Genomic DNA, 17407 nt, shown 5'->3' with positions numbered 1-17407 from the left:
ATTTCACCATTGCCAATTCATCAAGGAGTATGTCGTACCACACCTTACTACAAGATTCTTGTTTCGTTCCAGTGAAAGCATATAATTCAACACACATTTGGTTACACCACCCACCCTGGATTAACCTCCCTCTTTTGACCCCTGACCTGTTTCTAGCATATATATATAGTTATTATTGTAATCACGTTATTTACACTCATTTATGTCAATTGTTTCATACTATCTTCATGTAAAAATTCTATCACAATTTTGGTTTGTAAGCAGCTGACGAGAAACCTCGAAATAATATGAATTCATACTATTCTGCATCAATGTTTGTTCTTGCTTTATTTAAATTCATAAAGGGAACCAATTGCATGAAATTTCTGAAAAGCCGTCTCCCTGTCCACATTTTCAAGTCACTCAACAAGTTGGTGACAATTCGTTGCAGGATATCGAGAGAAACAACAAGATTAAAGTTTTTGTCACGTTGCCTTAACGATGGCTGCTTTCCTCGCCACATTTTTAAAGCTGTCCGCGCCTGTAAAATACCTCCTTCGTTAAAAAATCTTCGACGTGTCACCAAATCCCAAATTGAATGCACTAAGGATCTTATCTCTAAACTTAAAATAGAATCCTTTGGTTATGACAAAATCATTATGGATTTAAATATTATATGTCGTATTAAACTTATTAACTTCATTCGTGATGTTCAGTCGAAAACCAGTCAGAAATTCATGAAGACATTAACCAAAACACTTGTTAAAGAACAAACCCACGTGGCATTTCCTACCAATCCACGAAAATACATACAGAACTTATCTAATAAAAAACTAAATCGAATTGAAACTGAAGCACTCTGCCTTGGGTTCAAATTTCATATCCCAAGAAAATGCAACAGAATAGACACTGAGACCCAGTTTGAATACTTATATCAACAACTGTCAGACTTTAAACCCATGAACGACGAAAAGCACAGTTGGTTTAAATCTAAATTAGTGGATATCACAAACCAGTATGTTACGACACCAATCCCACACTCAAGGGTGTTCACCGAAGACCACCATCAAGCATTGGAAAAACTTATTAAAGACGAAACAATAATGCTACTTCGTCCGGATAAGGGTTCCAGTGTAGTCATTCTTAACAGAGATGAATATATCAATAAGGTAATGACCATTTTAAATAACTCCACTAGATTTATCATTGACAATACCCAGAAAGACTTAACAGATGCGACAGAGAAACGTGTCTTAAGAAAGTTGAGAGAACTTGTTAAGAAAAATCTAATAGATAATCATACGTATAACGAACTTAAACCAAAAGGGTCACAATTGCCATACTTATATGGGCTACCCAAAACACATAAACCCGACGTCCCTATAAGACCAATATTATCGATGGCCAAATCACCTTTCCATAAACTTGCCCGCTGGCTTACTAGATGCTTGGAAACAATCCGCAAAAAACTAGCAGCCTACAGTTTGAAAGACAGCTTTGAATTTGTACAAAAACTTGATAACCTTAATGTCTCTGACAAATTCATGGTTTCATTTGATGTCTCTTCGCTTTTCACAAATATCCCCCTTGAAGAAACGGCAGAGATCATATGTGAATATCCAGAACTCCTGCCTTTACCACCCCAGGAATTTAAACAGCTCCTGTTTTTGTGTACAAAAAACATACAATTTAAATTTAACAATGTTCTGTACCGACAGATTGATGGAATAGCAATGGGCAGCCCTCTAGGCCCAATTCTTGCCGACATTTTTATGGGACATCTGGAACAAAAGAAACTGAAGCACGCAATCGACAGTACCACACTCTACTGCAGATATATGGATGACACGTTCCTTGTCTGCAAAAATCACCAACACTCCATGTACCTACTAAGTCTGTTCAATAAAGTACACAAAGATATAGAATTTACCATGGAACATGAAGTTGATGATAAATTCCATTTCCTAGATATTGGAATTAGGCGAACATCAGACGGCACACTACAAAGACACATTCACCGCAAAAATACTTGGAGCGGAGTTTATCTCAACTTTAACAGCTTCTGTCCAATGAGCTATAAAAAGGGTATTGTGCGAAACCTTTTTGACCGCGCACGAAAAATCTGCTCAAAAGAATGCCTCGAAGAAGAAATTACTACAATCACCAAATGCCTACGTGAAAATGCATATCCGGATAAATTCATCCACAAATATGCTAATACAAACCCTCCGATTAAGCATGATACAGTTGAAAAGAAAACCTGCTTCCTATCCTTACGCTTCAAAGGAGATGAAGTCGCCGGAATTATCAATCACAGAATTAATTCCGCTTTAAAAGTGACCTACCCGGCAGCCAAAGTGACTACGTTATGGAAAACATACTGTTCACTGAAACAAACGAAAATCGACAAGTCCTCTCCCCTCTGTTGCTCCAAACTGCATTTACCAATTCACATGTACGTGCCGTAGCACATACATTGGAAGAACTGAGAGAAGAGTACAGGTTCGTATTTCTGAGCATATTCCGAAGAACTTGACGTTGCGAGGGACTAAAGCTTTTAACAGTGCAATAGCTCGGCATCTACTTGACACCGGGCATACCGTCGATATTATGTGCGCGTTTAAAATTATCAATAGACAAAGAACCACTACCACTCTCCGCTTTGCTGAAGCCATTGCAATTAAGAAACTGAAACCGGACTTATGCATCCAAAAAGAGACTTTAATAAACTTATCACTACCCTGGTAATCCTTTTGTTTCTGTTTGTTTTGTGTTTTGGTTAATTTATTCATTTACTTATTCTAAGATAATTTTACACTCCCCCCTATTACCTAATTCTTAAAATAAATTTTATTCACACATTTCCACCACCTGATCCTCTTAAATCATCTTAACTTTCCAAACCCTATTTAATTATTATTACGTAATCTACCTTATCATTAGTCAATTCCATTAATCTCTACAATTATCACACAATTTATGAACTTCACTAAATTATTACACCACCCACCCTGGATTAACCTCCCTCTTTTGACCCCTGACCTGTTTCTAGCATATATATATAGTTATTATTGTAATCACGTTATTTACACTCATTTATGTCAATTGTTTCATACTATCTTCATGTAAAAATTCTATCACAATTTTGGTTTGTAAGCAGCTGACGAGAAACCTCGAAATAATATGAATTCATACTATTCTGCATCAATGTTTGTTCTTGCTTTATTTAAATTCATAAAGGGAACCAATTGCATGAAAAATAGATTTGTATGCGATTAAGTGTCGGATGATCTATTCGCTATGAGTATATGTGCATGGGGAGCTGACTTCAATAGTTTTCTTGTTTGTAGTGAATGTTTAGCAAATCCTGTTGAGTCGCCATTCAGTTTATCATTCCCTTTAAGTGGTCGTTTGGGTCAAACTACAGTTGTGCCTTATATTAATTCATCTGTCGAGAACTAGATGTTTTCGTTAATACTAAACCGGATTCTTAAAGGAACAATTCACAGTACATCACTGAATTTTATTGTATTCGCCTGTGGTATAACAAGGGTTTTTAATTGGCAATGGAATCTTTTCACTGAACCGTTTAATGATAGGCTGTTTTAGTGATATGGTGTACTCGTAGGAGTCAGCTTGAATCACGGAATGAAACCAATTGGAACTACGAACTACATTTCGTAGTTATCGTAAATAGAATATTGAATTAAGAAATTAAAAAGTCACAAAATACATAAGCGATTATCTCTGCCGAGATATCTTTAGGGGTGAGTACTATTGCCTGTCTATTGAATCACTCTATAGCTGTACATATATCTGTAGACGACACTGAGTGACTGAAAACTATGTGACTTTTTTTAATCAGTAAGTTAACAGATGATATTTCAGTGTCTTTAATGATTTTACTTAACTTATGAATCCGTAAACAGTTTCCAAGCTTTCAATTTTTATCACTATATAACAACACAAATTACGTTTCCTTATAAATTCCAAACCACGTAATCTCTAAATATAACTATCAACTACAAAGTTATGAATAACTAACACCTACTATCTTTTGAATTGTGAGTAATAAATCAATAGTCCATATATGGATACTGATAAGTTGAGCAATGTCATATATTGTTACTTGTTAATCAATTGGTTTAGTGGCTCAGATACGTTTTAACCTTCATGGGTGTTTTAACAAAAATAGTTAAGATATTTTTTTAATTTTCTCATTTTTTAGATTTATAGATGACGTCAATAGTTTAATAGTTTAATTCAATCTTTTATTAGAATCAAACTATTTAATGGTTGGTCAACTAGAAAATATAAATGGCTAATATCAGATCGATATATATATGAGATGCAATTTTGTAAAAAAAAACATTTTGGCTGCCAACTATGTGACCCAGAGAAAAATGTAATCTTGTATACATAATGAAAAACAAGAAATTTTACTCATCCGATTGAATACATTTCGTAGGAGATAAATATAGACTCAATTTACATAGTTTCTTTTTCAATTGGCAAGTTGTTATGGAATAAGTACTGGTGATTCTATAGAATTATCATTGTCTACACTACACATTTCTTATGTTGTATTAGTTAGATTGAAATGTTAGTTATTCTGAATTATTTCTTAATATATTACTGAAAAAATTTGTAAGAATATGATTCATTTGCAATGTATAGTAGTATTTGTTTGATTTTTCTGTTTAGATTATTTCAAATGATCAGTTTACTTTAATTTTGAAAAATCAATTCCCGAAATCTACTAATTATCATTTGACATCAATAAAACTTGAAGATTCAACAAATGCCGAGTTGGATAAACTTTTTATGCCAAGGAATTTAGTAAGTTTCTAATAAAAAATATTATACTGTACAACTTGTTAGCTTATTTAAACATCCAACTATATTAAGTCAGTAACCAGAAGTGAGTTGACGTTCATAGAAGTACAGATAAATTTTTCAAAACTAAAACTCTCGATTTTATTGATATTTGACAAAATGTTTGATTATCATACCACTCAGTATTTCTTGATTTATATCTACGCGTAGAACTTAAATAAGGTATCACATGTCATTCAGTAGCCATTTCATATAAAAGTCACTCATTCATTTGTTTAGATACCGAATTCAGTCGTTATTCAAGCCAAAGAGCTCAAAGAACAGGCTTTGATATGTACATTTTAGACAATATACAACAAATCTCAAGGAGATAAAATCTTTTCTACTATTAGACAGGTTTTCAGTTGAATATCAAGTTTACAAAATTACTATCATGTATTTTGGTTTTACTAAACTATTACCCAGCTATCTTCATGAATCAATAAAGGCTTGTACATTTTCCTAATATTTCTTAAGTTGGTATTTTCATGATTAAGCATCAGTATGTATGAACTTGCAATAGTGAATAGTGATCAAAGATAAATTTTGAATGGAAAAGAATTACCTTTCTGGAATACAGTTGCATCGTGACTCCTATTTGTTTTTACAAAAAAAGAAGTTTTAAATGAATGGTTTTCTAATAATGGGATTGGTGGTACCAACAACTTAAGAGAACTACGATCCCATATCATTGTCTCGCCAATCATGGGAAGAAATTGAATCAGTGTTTACAGTCTCATTTATTAAGAAACCCTCACCAAGTGAGTATAATTCATTTAGTTCAACTTATAAAAAGTGTATATGAATAGAACAAGTATAGCTGTAACATGAATTTTTTGAGGGCTTTCATCATAGAAAATAGTAGTAATATAACGGCTATTGGAAAACTGTTTAGTTGGTTTTTAAGAAATCACAGTAGTACGCATAAATCCACTCTGTGATATTGTATCTGATCTCTGAATTTGTGACAAGCTCAGACTTGCAGAATGGTCCATCTACATTCCATTGGTTGATATTCAAATCTAATAGACTATAGATTTGTATGAATTATTTTTTCATATCTCAATAAATAGTCAGTAGTGTAATTTAAAAACTAATTTCAAAAAAGTTCTGTGCTTATTGATCGAACAACCAAGGTGGTAAGAAATAATTACGTAAAGATGAGCAACATATTCATTCATTCATTCATATTCATTCATGTCTACATATATATTCTGTGTAATAGATTGACTGATTAGGCAGTTTATTTTTCATAATTCACGCAAAAATGTAATAAATTACGTAATGTTTGTTATAAATCATAATATTAGATGCTAAAACTGTGTTAATGTTCATCAAATAGTGATTTTTATAGTTGCCTTAAGTGTTACTTGGACCGGAATCAATTAATTCTAATTGTTTTAATGTGAATAAAAGCATGCCACCTATGTAAACTGCATATGTGTACTTTAGTATTTCAATTTTTTGATTTACATAAATGCCTATAAAAATGATCATAAGACAGTTGGGATAATTAATACAATGAATACAAGCTTTGAGACATTTTCCACTTAAACTGATCATGTGACAAAAAAACGGTTCTCAGCAGTTGTAAATAAGCTAATGCATAGTCTGTTAACTATTTATATCAACTGACATCATTGCCAGCTTGTGGTTGATGATTTGAACCTTGAAGATTTTATGAAACTTTCGAGGAATATATCTACCTATTCCACAAGGTAAAAAAAATATAGAAATGAGTAAAAGTCAATCAAATGAGTTAGTTATAATGCATTGTTAAAAGATAGTAACAGAAAAATCATTATTATGTAATTCTACTTTGGTCACTTTTAAGATTACTATAAAACATATGGCATACAATTTATCATGGATCACAATGTAAAGTGATTAGTAGATTGTCCCAAACAGAAAACAAGTCGAAATTGAAGAAATAAATGACCAATTATTTGTAACTAAAAGAATTCCTAATCTAATATAATAATGTTTTAGTATACCTTATTTAAAGTGACAAGGTGATTGCAGTTTCTATAGAATAGCGTTATAGTTTAATGACTTTCGAACAGAATTTCAAAAATGACATTAAATTCTTTTGATTTCAACCTGTTGTCATTGACTTTTTAGTCTACAGTTTATGTAGTATTATTAATGTGCTGGAAAACTATTGTGTTTCTGATTGCAATATGACAATAATCTCGTATTAATCATCCTACAATTAGATAATAAGTGTTGTTTTTACCTCTAAATCTAGTTATTTTATTAACCAAATTCGGTAAACAAAGCTTGTGTGTAAATTTTTTTATTTGATAATAATCCATAGTTTCATTCCAAAAATTATTTCAAAATTGACGTAGGAAGGTTTTAAAATTGTGTGTCATTAAATTGAAACTCAGTGGTTTAAAGATATCTTATTATATGATAGACATAGGCATAATGAATTCGAATATATGTAGGACGATGTACTCGTCATACTGAACTAGGTTTAGACGTATATTCAGATTTACTTAATTTTCACTAGTTTACTGGTCATCGCACATACATGATAGAAATTAACTTTCAATTGGGTAGTTTCTAGAAACATCTTATCTCAACACTTATCTTTTTTCATCGTATTTATGTCGTTGTGCACTATTTAATTTATACCTTTGTTGTCATAGTAAAATTTTGAGATAATTTATTGTAGATTATATCAAATCAAACTTTATGCAATCCTACCGTAATAATATAACAAAATCGATATCCTAAAGTCTGGAAGTGAGCCAGTACCTAAATAACTGAAGGATTGAACTACAGTCAGTAATTCCTTTAAAAGTCAATACGCTACTGCCCCACTTTCTGTATGAGACAATTTAGAGTGAATACGAATACGAATAAATTCATACGAATGAGGAAATTATAAAAAGTGGTTGATACTTAGAGATGACAGAACTCTGCCTAAAATTTTTCTCCACATTAATTGACTGTTACCTGTCACACCTATTCTTAATCATGCTCTGATTATAACAAAAATTTGATTTGTATCGAATATAGTGACTTTTCCCACTTTTAGTTACTAATAGGAGTATGATAAGTATGAATAGTTGACAGATAGCTTCTATGTAATGAAAAAAAAATAATCTTGTTCAGTCAATAGATGGATAGAAATTGAGGGGATATATTCATTTGAAAATTTACGTGGGATTTTCAATAATTTGCTTATTTAAAAATTAGGAGTTGTTTATTACAATATTCTTTTCTATCCCAATAATATTATCATGTTAATATCCTTAGTCACGTATTATTTAACAGAGATTAAAGAAATGTTATAGTTTAATTACAAGTGGAATTCATCGTCTAGAAGTAACTCATTCGTTTAAATGAATGTGAAGTATTTTTGTAAAAGAATAAGAAAATTATGTAATAATATGTTTCTGTTATTTCAACTGGAAGAAAATACTAAATATAGGAAGACAAGAATTTTACCTTGAAGTAAAATATATAATAAATTAATAGGAACAAATTTTAGATCAGAAGGGGATTTGTAGAGAATTCAGTATTTTCATAGTTGAAATCATGCTCTGGCGCGAGACTGGTAGGTCCTGGGTTCGAATCTCGCGAGTGCGGGATCGTGGATGCGCACTACTGAGGAGTCCCATAATAAACGAAACGGCTGTCCAGTGCATCCAGGTTTTCCATGGTGGTCTAGCTTCAATTGACTCATGATTTCAACTATGAAAATGCTAAATTCTCCACAAAAACCCCTCCTGATCTACAATTATATGCTCACTAGTGACTGACTTCAATAGATATTTCCTTGAGTTCTAGTGGGAAGCAGTGACTAGTGGAGTTCTACCAAGTCTGTTGTAGAGATATCAACTCACTGAAGACAATCGGTGGACGGTTGCTCAAAATCGTGGATTGGTTGTAGGTTGATTTCAGTAAAATTATTCGACTGTATTGATGTCTCTGACATTCAAGAGAATATGTTAAATGAACCGATCCATAATTGATTTGGATAAACGGAAAAATATGAAAGATCATTAAAGAACAAATCACTTTTAACATTAAATCCTCATGATAAATATTAACATAGTTTATCTTTTATAAATTTCATCAATTCTAATACCCCTAGATAAAGTTTTACTAATTTTTTTCAAGGTCAATGCTATCCAATTTACATAAAAATTATTATGTGTTTTTAATTCTGTGTGCATTGATTGAATACACCTTTCCAAATTCATTGTTCACCATTAAATATGAATGCATAAATTAGCAAGAATTAATTCATCTAACCAAATAGTAGTATTTATTCAAGTGTTAAACTATTGATATCTATTACTATTTAAGAAATAACAGTGCATAATGTCTTTTCAAAGATTTCTAATTAAGAAGAAAATACTTACTACTGAATGAATTTAAGTAGATTTTCACTATTCAACTATGACGTGTAGTTAAAACACTGGTGACAAATGTCATGAATGTTAAAGAATGGTAGAATCGTTTAATATATAGAAAGAATACATCTGCAACTAAATGTCCTTTGGAATATTTACAATTTAATAATATGAGTTCATTATATTCTTTGAATTTATTGTTTTTAAACTGTTCAAGTGGTAAGAATATTGATGAAACAAGTCAAATTTTTCAATTAAGTTTATTTATATTAAGCGGGTCCTTAACAAGTTATATGTAGACTCATCATCTATACATAAACTTGAGTTGGTCTATTCTAACATGGATAAACTGGTCTTTAGGAAAGCATGGTTATAAGTTAACCTTTACGTTGACTACTGACATGCCAATTGACTATAATTACGAGTGTCATCGCAATATTATAAAACGTTTTAGATCACAGTTGAGCCCATTGGCGAAGCAGTTTTCCGTCACATATTGATGTATTTGAATGAAATCATGCTAAACTTTCATTTCTACTACGAATGAACATTGTTTAGAATAAAAATTAAAATATGGTTATGATTCACTTCCTACAAGCCACTTACAAACCCATTTTAAGTTTAGTGTTACAGGCTTTTTTGTTAAGATACTTTTTATCACTATTTCCTTTCTTTCTTTATCTCCATATAGTGTTTACCACTTACTCTTCATATGAAAGATGAGTTCAGTCGAGCAAACATACTAAATCTTTTAACAAAACTAACTGCTGATACCAAAAGGTAAGTCTTTTAGATATTTTAAAGTGTTTATAATTATAGTTACATATTACTTTCTAATTGTAAGAAAATGTTTAATCATGTATATCTATATACAAACTAAAGGCGTTTACATTATCAAGTGCATTGTCAATAACTTAATGTAGTACAGAAAGTTAAGAGAAGAAAGACAATAGATGAACCTGATTTTAATCACATTGAACAATTCAGTGCTTTAATTGCAGTAATGGGAAAATGGAGATTTGAGCTAGCAGTTGATATTTTATTATAAGTGATAGTATATTTTCAGCTAATTACCAATGAAGTTGATTAGATTATGAATATATTTATAGTATTTCATTTCAGTAAAAGTATAACAGAATATAGTTATTGGTTATCAGTCACTCATATGGGCATTCAATATACTTCAATTAGTATTGTTTGTTTGAAACTTCCCATCGATGTTTAGAACTGCAACTGGTCAGTCTCTAATTAGCACATGTGCATACTGTGCGTATTGCCTCGATATAGCCTAAATTCACAAGCATGGTAAGCAAAGATGGATAGTGGTTAGCAATGGGAAGATTCAAACAAACAATACTAAGTGAATTTAAACTTCACCCCATCGCACAAGCTAGTGGCTATCAGGACTAAGTGGCTGAGGGGATAACGCGATGGTGTATGAAGTGAAAGGTACTGGGTTCGAGTCCCAGAGTGAACATCAACTCAGATGCAGGTACATCCAGTTGACGAGTCCCAAATGGGACGAAACGCACGTCTTGGATTCCACTGCTAGCCACTATCCATCTTTGATTAAATATACTTGTTTAACTTCTAAAATAAATTTATTTAAGGTGTTTATATTGTAAACATTTTACTAGGCCTAATTGTTAATAAGTATCTGTAATACATGACGTTTTAACGATTGAAATTTTCCATTTCTAGTTATTTTTAGAAATTTATGTTTTACTATATGAAAAAATGCCTAACTTCTGTTTGACAGTTTAGAAAAATAAACTAGGGTATGAATAAATTCATTATAATCAGATATATCTGTTATAGGCATGGTTATAAGATGTATAAGATGATTTAGACACTACGATAGTCTTTGTAAAAATAGTAGTTATTCAAAATGATAAAACTAACATTATCAGTACACTAAATGAGTGATGTATATTTAAAGTATTGTTTAGAGATTTCGCTTTTACCATAAGTTAATATGTTGGCGAACTTTAATTCTCATCGAGTAAATTCAAATGACAGATGTAAGAGGAGAATATTGCTTTTAATTAGATCGTCATTAGCCATTTTCTAGTCGATCAATAGTTAGTGCCCAACTAAAGAACACATTTGTCATCAGATTAGCGAGTATCAGCTTGCGCGATTTGAACATGGTCATAGAAAATTCTTACTCAACTTGGTTCTATTACACTTCGTCGATAGTTTTCGTGTCATGTAAATATCTATAAGGTTCAAAACGACACACCTTATTTTTTCAAGTTTTACAAACTGAATTAGATCTCGCTTCTGCGTATAGTTACAGATATAAGAATTTGAGCTAACAACCGTGGTTTTTTGTATCCATAAAAAGTTCGAAATGTCACTGTTCACACATGTAATAATCAACGTTATTCCAATAAGTGTATTTGATACTTTTGTGCACCGTACTTATAATTTCGCTACTCCAACTTCTATAAAGTTAACAAGACTATCTTCTTTTCCATGACTCACTAACAGGTGTATAAGCACCAGATTTTTTCAACGAGGCCTTTTGATATTGACCCAGTGTTATCTATCTAAAAAACATTGTCGTTTATATATCAAAAACAAAGGCTGAAAAACTGTATACCGGAATGCTATGTATGTCAAAAGTGAGATTGATTTAACAAAAAAAATACAATACACAAAAAACGTAATAGAAATAATGGATTTGCGAAACCATAATCACATAACTGAAAGATAAAGAAATTTCTTAAAATCACCAAAAAACCATCACAAGACCGAGGTAATGAAATTAGTGAAATGCTTCTTTGAAGTTGATAGTTTTTATTCATCTAAAAGCAGACTCTGGATTAGACAATGAGAATTACATCTTTGATTAGTCTAAGGGTAGGAGAAACAAGATTATACAAATCTACGATTTCACGCATGGAATAAATAAATTTTCAGGGACATTCCGTTGCTTAATAACAAATGTTTAGAATATTTAAGCTGAGCTTTTGCCATAAACGTGAAATATAGTTAAATTGCACTGAAATGTCTTGAATAGTGTTAATGCTGAATAATTTAATGTAATATAATTTCAATCTAATGGATATTAATTCGATTCTCTTAAGTTTCAATCTGAGATCGCATATCCTAAACAGTATTTTGACCTTCTCACGATTAGTGAGAAATCCGTTATCTTACTATTACATCCTATTTATTACTCATCATAATAAGTTATGGAATGTATTTCATCATTATCTCGGATTTGAAATTTCCTTGATTAGTGTCATATTTTTTATCCCTGAATATGAATATCATTTTATATTAGAGTAGTAGGTTTGATGAAAATCTCAGTAACAACAATCTCGTTCTCCTATGTGCTCTATTCTAATTTGCCTCATAATTTCTTGCAATCCAAACTTTTCTTTGAAAATTCCAGTTAATGATCAGCAAGCAGTTTTATTTGGTTTACGTTCATTGCTGGTCAGCTTCACAACTTTAAGACTATATTTTAGAGAAACGAAAGTTGCTTTCTTTTTAATAAATGATGAGCTATCTTTTCTCAACCCTCAATAATTCGAAGTATTACTGAGTTAACGAACATTTGGGAAAGGAAAAAGTGCTAAATAAAAGATTATATTTCATTTTGAAACATATATATATATAGACATTACCGTGGCAACATTAGAAGTATTGTTTGCTGCTCACAAAATGTCTAGCTTTAACATCATCCTCCGATCCAAGATTCAGTTTCTCTTATCTGATGTTCAGTGATGCTAACTAGTGAATAAAATTATTTTAAGTTGATTTTATTCATATCGCAATAAATCAATCTACGTAACCCAGTGATTACTTAATCTGTCATTTTATTTGACTGTTATTAACATATTGCTAATTGATGATGGTTATTTTGTCTTCATTTATTTATGTCAAATGGAATAACTTTTTACGGTGTGAGTATACTTTTGTGTATATCTGTCTTGGCATGTGATAAAAGTAGCTTTTGTTCAACTGTTCACATGTGCATGTATCCATAGTAAAGTGATGATATTTATGCCAATATCAGTGCATTGTAACACAGTCGCCATTACTCAAGTGAAAGATTACAGAAATTTATCATTTCACTTTACGCATATACAAATAACTTAAATAATATTAATTTGATCATGTTTATTCTGAATAGAAATATTCTTATATTTACTGAGTAAATAGAAAAACAGAATACTTTAACTAAAATCATATAAGATACAGTTTATGAATAAGTAACTACCTTCATTAGTAAACATCATAAAATGAACTTCAGTGTATTTATAAAATGAGTAAGATTTCTAAAGCTTGTTTCGTGTGTACATTAAACTAGATAAACATTTTCAGATCATTCTATTGTTTAAGGTCGTTAAATATTTAATTTGGAATCGAAACGCGAAAAAATTCCTATACTGACTAATAAGGAAGTGATGTTGTTACATTACCATCGACTTGCATGTTTGTTCGAGAAAATGAAGTACGTTGAAGGTAGAATTCAAGTTTAACTAGCGCTTAAGCATCAATGCTCCGAATCATGCTGCTAACAAGATCTTATTTCAACTGTGCTAATTCCAGATGTAAATTAAATCTTATCAGAGAGAATGAAATAATGATATGAGCAAAATGCCTTATAACTATAGGGTTTTTCTCTATTTAAGACAGAATGTATATAATAAGCCCAATCATACCTCATTATTACCACCTCCATTTTTTGATTTATTCTTCACCTTTCTTATAATCAATACGTAAACTATTACCTTTCACATGTTTCGTTTTATTTTATGATTTTTCTTTAACTTCTCAGTTTATATGCAGCCTTCTTTTGACATTTGAAATTGTATAATCTTCACTTTTGATGTTTAGTATATTCAACTCTAATATGGTACGTCTCTGACAGATGCAGAAAATAATACAAGTATATTTTTCACTTTAAAACTATAGTCTATATTTGCAGTACTAAAGACACGTAAATTAAATTTTCAAGTAACTGCAGCTCATAAAGCATAACTTTCCAAACTCTTAAAACTTATAAAATTAACATCGGCTTTACCTTGCTTTCTAGTAGACTTCTCTATTAAAGGTTCAAAACCTGACTTCCGTATACAGAACTCAATTTTACACTAAAAGTATCAGGATAAAGAGAGATATCTATCAGATGTTTGTTGTATTAGAACTAAAACTTTCAGTTATTTAACCATTTATGTGTAAGCAATTGTCATTACCAAAGTTTGACCATATTTTCAAACGAACTGAGCATTGGGTAGACTGTTACTAACACAAATAATATATTCTTAATGTCACAATGAGTTGAAAAAGTAAAATTTGTGATGTTTTATGATTCAGCGTCAGAACTCCTTTCGAAAATAAACCTAAGTTTAAATAGTACAAAAGGACAAAACGAAAATATGTAGTTACCAGTAAAAGGTTGTTTCAATTGTTTCGTTTTGGTTGAGATCATAAAAGGGTCAATGTTAGAACGCCATTGAAAACCTGAAAGCACTGGACGGCAGTTTCGTCCCAGTATAGGACTCCTCAACAGGGCGCATCCATGTAGTACAGTCAATAAAAAAGCGGGTCCGATTTATTCAGTGTGGTAAAACTGACTTACATGAGACATATTTGTGTGCATTAATGAGGAAGAAGTGTGACATTTGTAATATGAAGGGACAGAGTATGAATTCATGTAAATCCAAATTTTAATAGCGTATTAACTTATTTAATCAAATGCTGGTATATCAGGTTAGTAGTGTGAATAAACTACTTATTTCAGAGTATGAAGATAATAAACGAAAATCTTAAAGTTCAGTATTCTTTTTACCATACTTTTATCAATAAACAGTTTAGAATGTTTTCTACAAGTTAGTTATAAAGTCTATGACTAATTTACTTCAACATCATGTGTTGTATGTGTTGCAACATTTTGTCCGTAATCTCTACATTTCACAATGAAAGCGAAAATTCGAGTAATTAGAGTCCTTTATGTCTTACGTTAGATTAGTAAAGACAATCAAAAAGAAGCCACAAACTTAGGTTTCTCTCAAAACAACACCTTTCAATAAAGTTTATCTCCAATCTTATAATAGCCTGGTCATTCGGAGCTGTCAATACATGATTTATTTGACAAGACACTTTCCTTTGGCGAAATCGAGACTTCTACGGACTAATTATTCGTTTATCCATAATTAATATTATATGTATATGTCTTACTGATGTTTATTTTTACAGAGTCACCATCGAATATGTTTATAAACCTATAAGCAGCTCCGAATTCGTTTCAATGCAAATCCTACTCAATTTTGAAACAGGTTACTTGATAATACAAGAGATTGCAAAAGAAGCAAGTAATATTCAGTATGCTAAAGAAGAAATAACATATATTCCTGAACAGATATGCAAAATGAAGTTCATTTGGTACGATAACTCATTAAAGGTAAGTGACTTCTCCGATTTCAATCTCTATCTAATTGATATATTTTGGTGATCATTTTTGATTGTAACTAAAAATAAATAAAACAACAATGTTTGAGATAGAAGTTATAATTTCAAAAGTTCAATGTTTTATAAGATAATTCAAACATTTTTGTTAAAGTTGACTTCATTTTTGTCAGTTAAACACTTGATGAGTTTGTGACACCTATATTTTCCAAAATCATCAAACGGAATTTGTTATTTTTCCTCATAAATAGACTTAAAAATCGAAATCTGAGACGTAGTGCTTAGATTTTAAATACTAGTTAATGCATATCTAATCAATTGACATCTGTAACACAAAATGTCTAAATTTACCTCATTGTTGGTACAATATTTGTTTTTATCCCAGCTCGAAAAGATTGCCAAAGCTATTTTCAGTATATCACTATTCGTTTTTAGGACCTGTATTTGTGACTTAATCATGTAAATTGAATTACGAATTGCTGTAGTTAAGCTTTCCGTATTTTGAAAAAAATATACCTGAATTGAATCATACTGTCATCATAAATGGTTAAGGTTGCACATTATTACTATTAATAATGTGAACGAATACTCAGATGGTAACAGCCAGTTTGTCTGTAGACATAAGTAGCATACACCACACTAAAAGTAATATTGTACGGCTAATATCTTGAATAAATTTCATTTCTACCACTTATGGAAATCAAAACCAGTTAGCATTGTATTTGGTAAATTTTCTACTGTAATAACGGAAACTTAAAATTTACCATACATTACAGATGTTCCTGAAGAAATTAATCTTTTTAATTATAGTACATACCTTTTCAGTGATAAACTGAGAGATATTGAGGGTTTTATCGAAGATTCTTATGTGTGCTGATAATAAATAAGACTTTGCTATTTAGTCCTACTTTTCGTTCATAGAAATTTCTACTTGTTCCACAAGCTAAAACAATCAAAAGATTTCCCAATGAAAAATGAATCAACATCCTATTTTTAGTTGTACTGATAATGAATCTAGTTTGACATTATTGATTCTTTTCAGTTTACTTAATTGTTTTTTTTTAAAATCAATACTGTAAACTATTTTTCTATATCTCTACTATTATCTTTACTGTTAGGTACTTCTTAATAGTGAAGAATCAATAATGTATAATTTCGAACAATACTATCCTCTTCAATTCTTATCACATATACGAATCAATGGAGATTTCATGCTTTTAAATGCAGAACTACAATTGGATGAATAATATAATTTATTTAGCCAAAATATTTATAATGCATGTATGTCTCCTAGCAACAAAAAAGAAAATGAATATAAATACAATACATATTGGGTGATTTGTGACGTTTTAACCATGACTGATATCAAATAACGTCACAAAAACTAAAATGTATTTTACTTATTAATTAATGAATTAATCTACTTTATTTTCTATCCAACTATTTCGTAATAAAATTTGTTGAGCATTATTTTATAGTTAAAGTGTTCTCTTTTTTCAATGGGTTGATTATATAATATACAAATGTGTCTTTTGTTTATTATTTTCTTTCCTCATTATTACCATTATTATTATTACCTTTATTGATAATAAGTTCGAATCCTTGAATTTCTAGAAATTCTTGTTTTCTTTATTTTTCATCATTGAATCTTGTTTATTCAGTAAAATTTATTCATTACAAATTTATATCTTAATGTATTTGTTTAAATATGCTGATCTTATTATTATTGTTATTCAAACTATACTATTGTTGGTTTT

General features: G+C 30.6%; 1 protein-coding gene across 1 annotated transcript in view; it reads left to right on the top strand.

Moving 5' to 3' along the window:
- The window catches only part of Smp_140590 (hypothetical protein), a gene marked incomplete at both ends in the record, with an annotated part of 39972 nt that extends 23075 nt beyond the window's left edge, over positions 1 to 16897 (top strand). Inside the window, 3 exons of the mRNA XM_018793746.1 lie at positions 9916 to 10004; positions 15441 to 15645; positions 16769 to 16897. Of these exons, the coding sequence (XP_018648227.1) occupies positions 9916 to 10004; positions 15441 to 15645; positions 16769 to 16897 (423 nt within the window). The remainder of the gene's footprint in view (positions 1 to 9915; positions 10005 to 15440; positions 15646 to 16768) is intronic.
- Positions 16898 to 17407: the final 510 nt, after the last annotated feature.

Source organism: Schistosoma mansoni, chromosome 1, assembly GCF_000237925.1.
Source record: "Schistosoma mansoni strain Puerto Rico chromosome 1, complete genome".
Classification (NCBI taxonomy): domain Eukaryota; kingdom Metazoa; phylum Platyhelminthes; class Trematoda; order Strigeidida; family Schistosomatidae; genus Schistosoma; species Schistosoma mansoni.
Note: the sequence above shows the minus strand (reverse complement) of the source record. Positions and strands in the feature narration are given on the sequence as shown.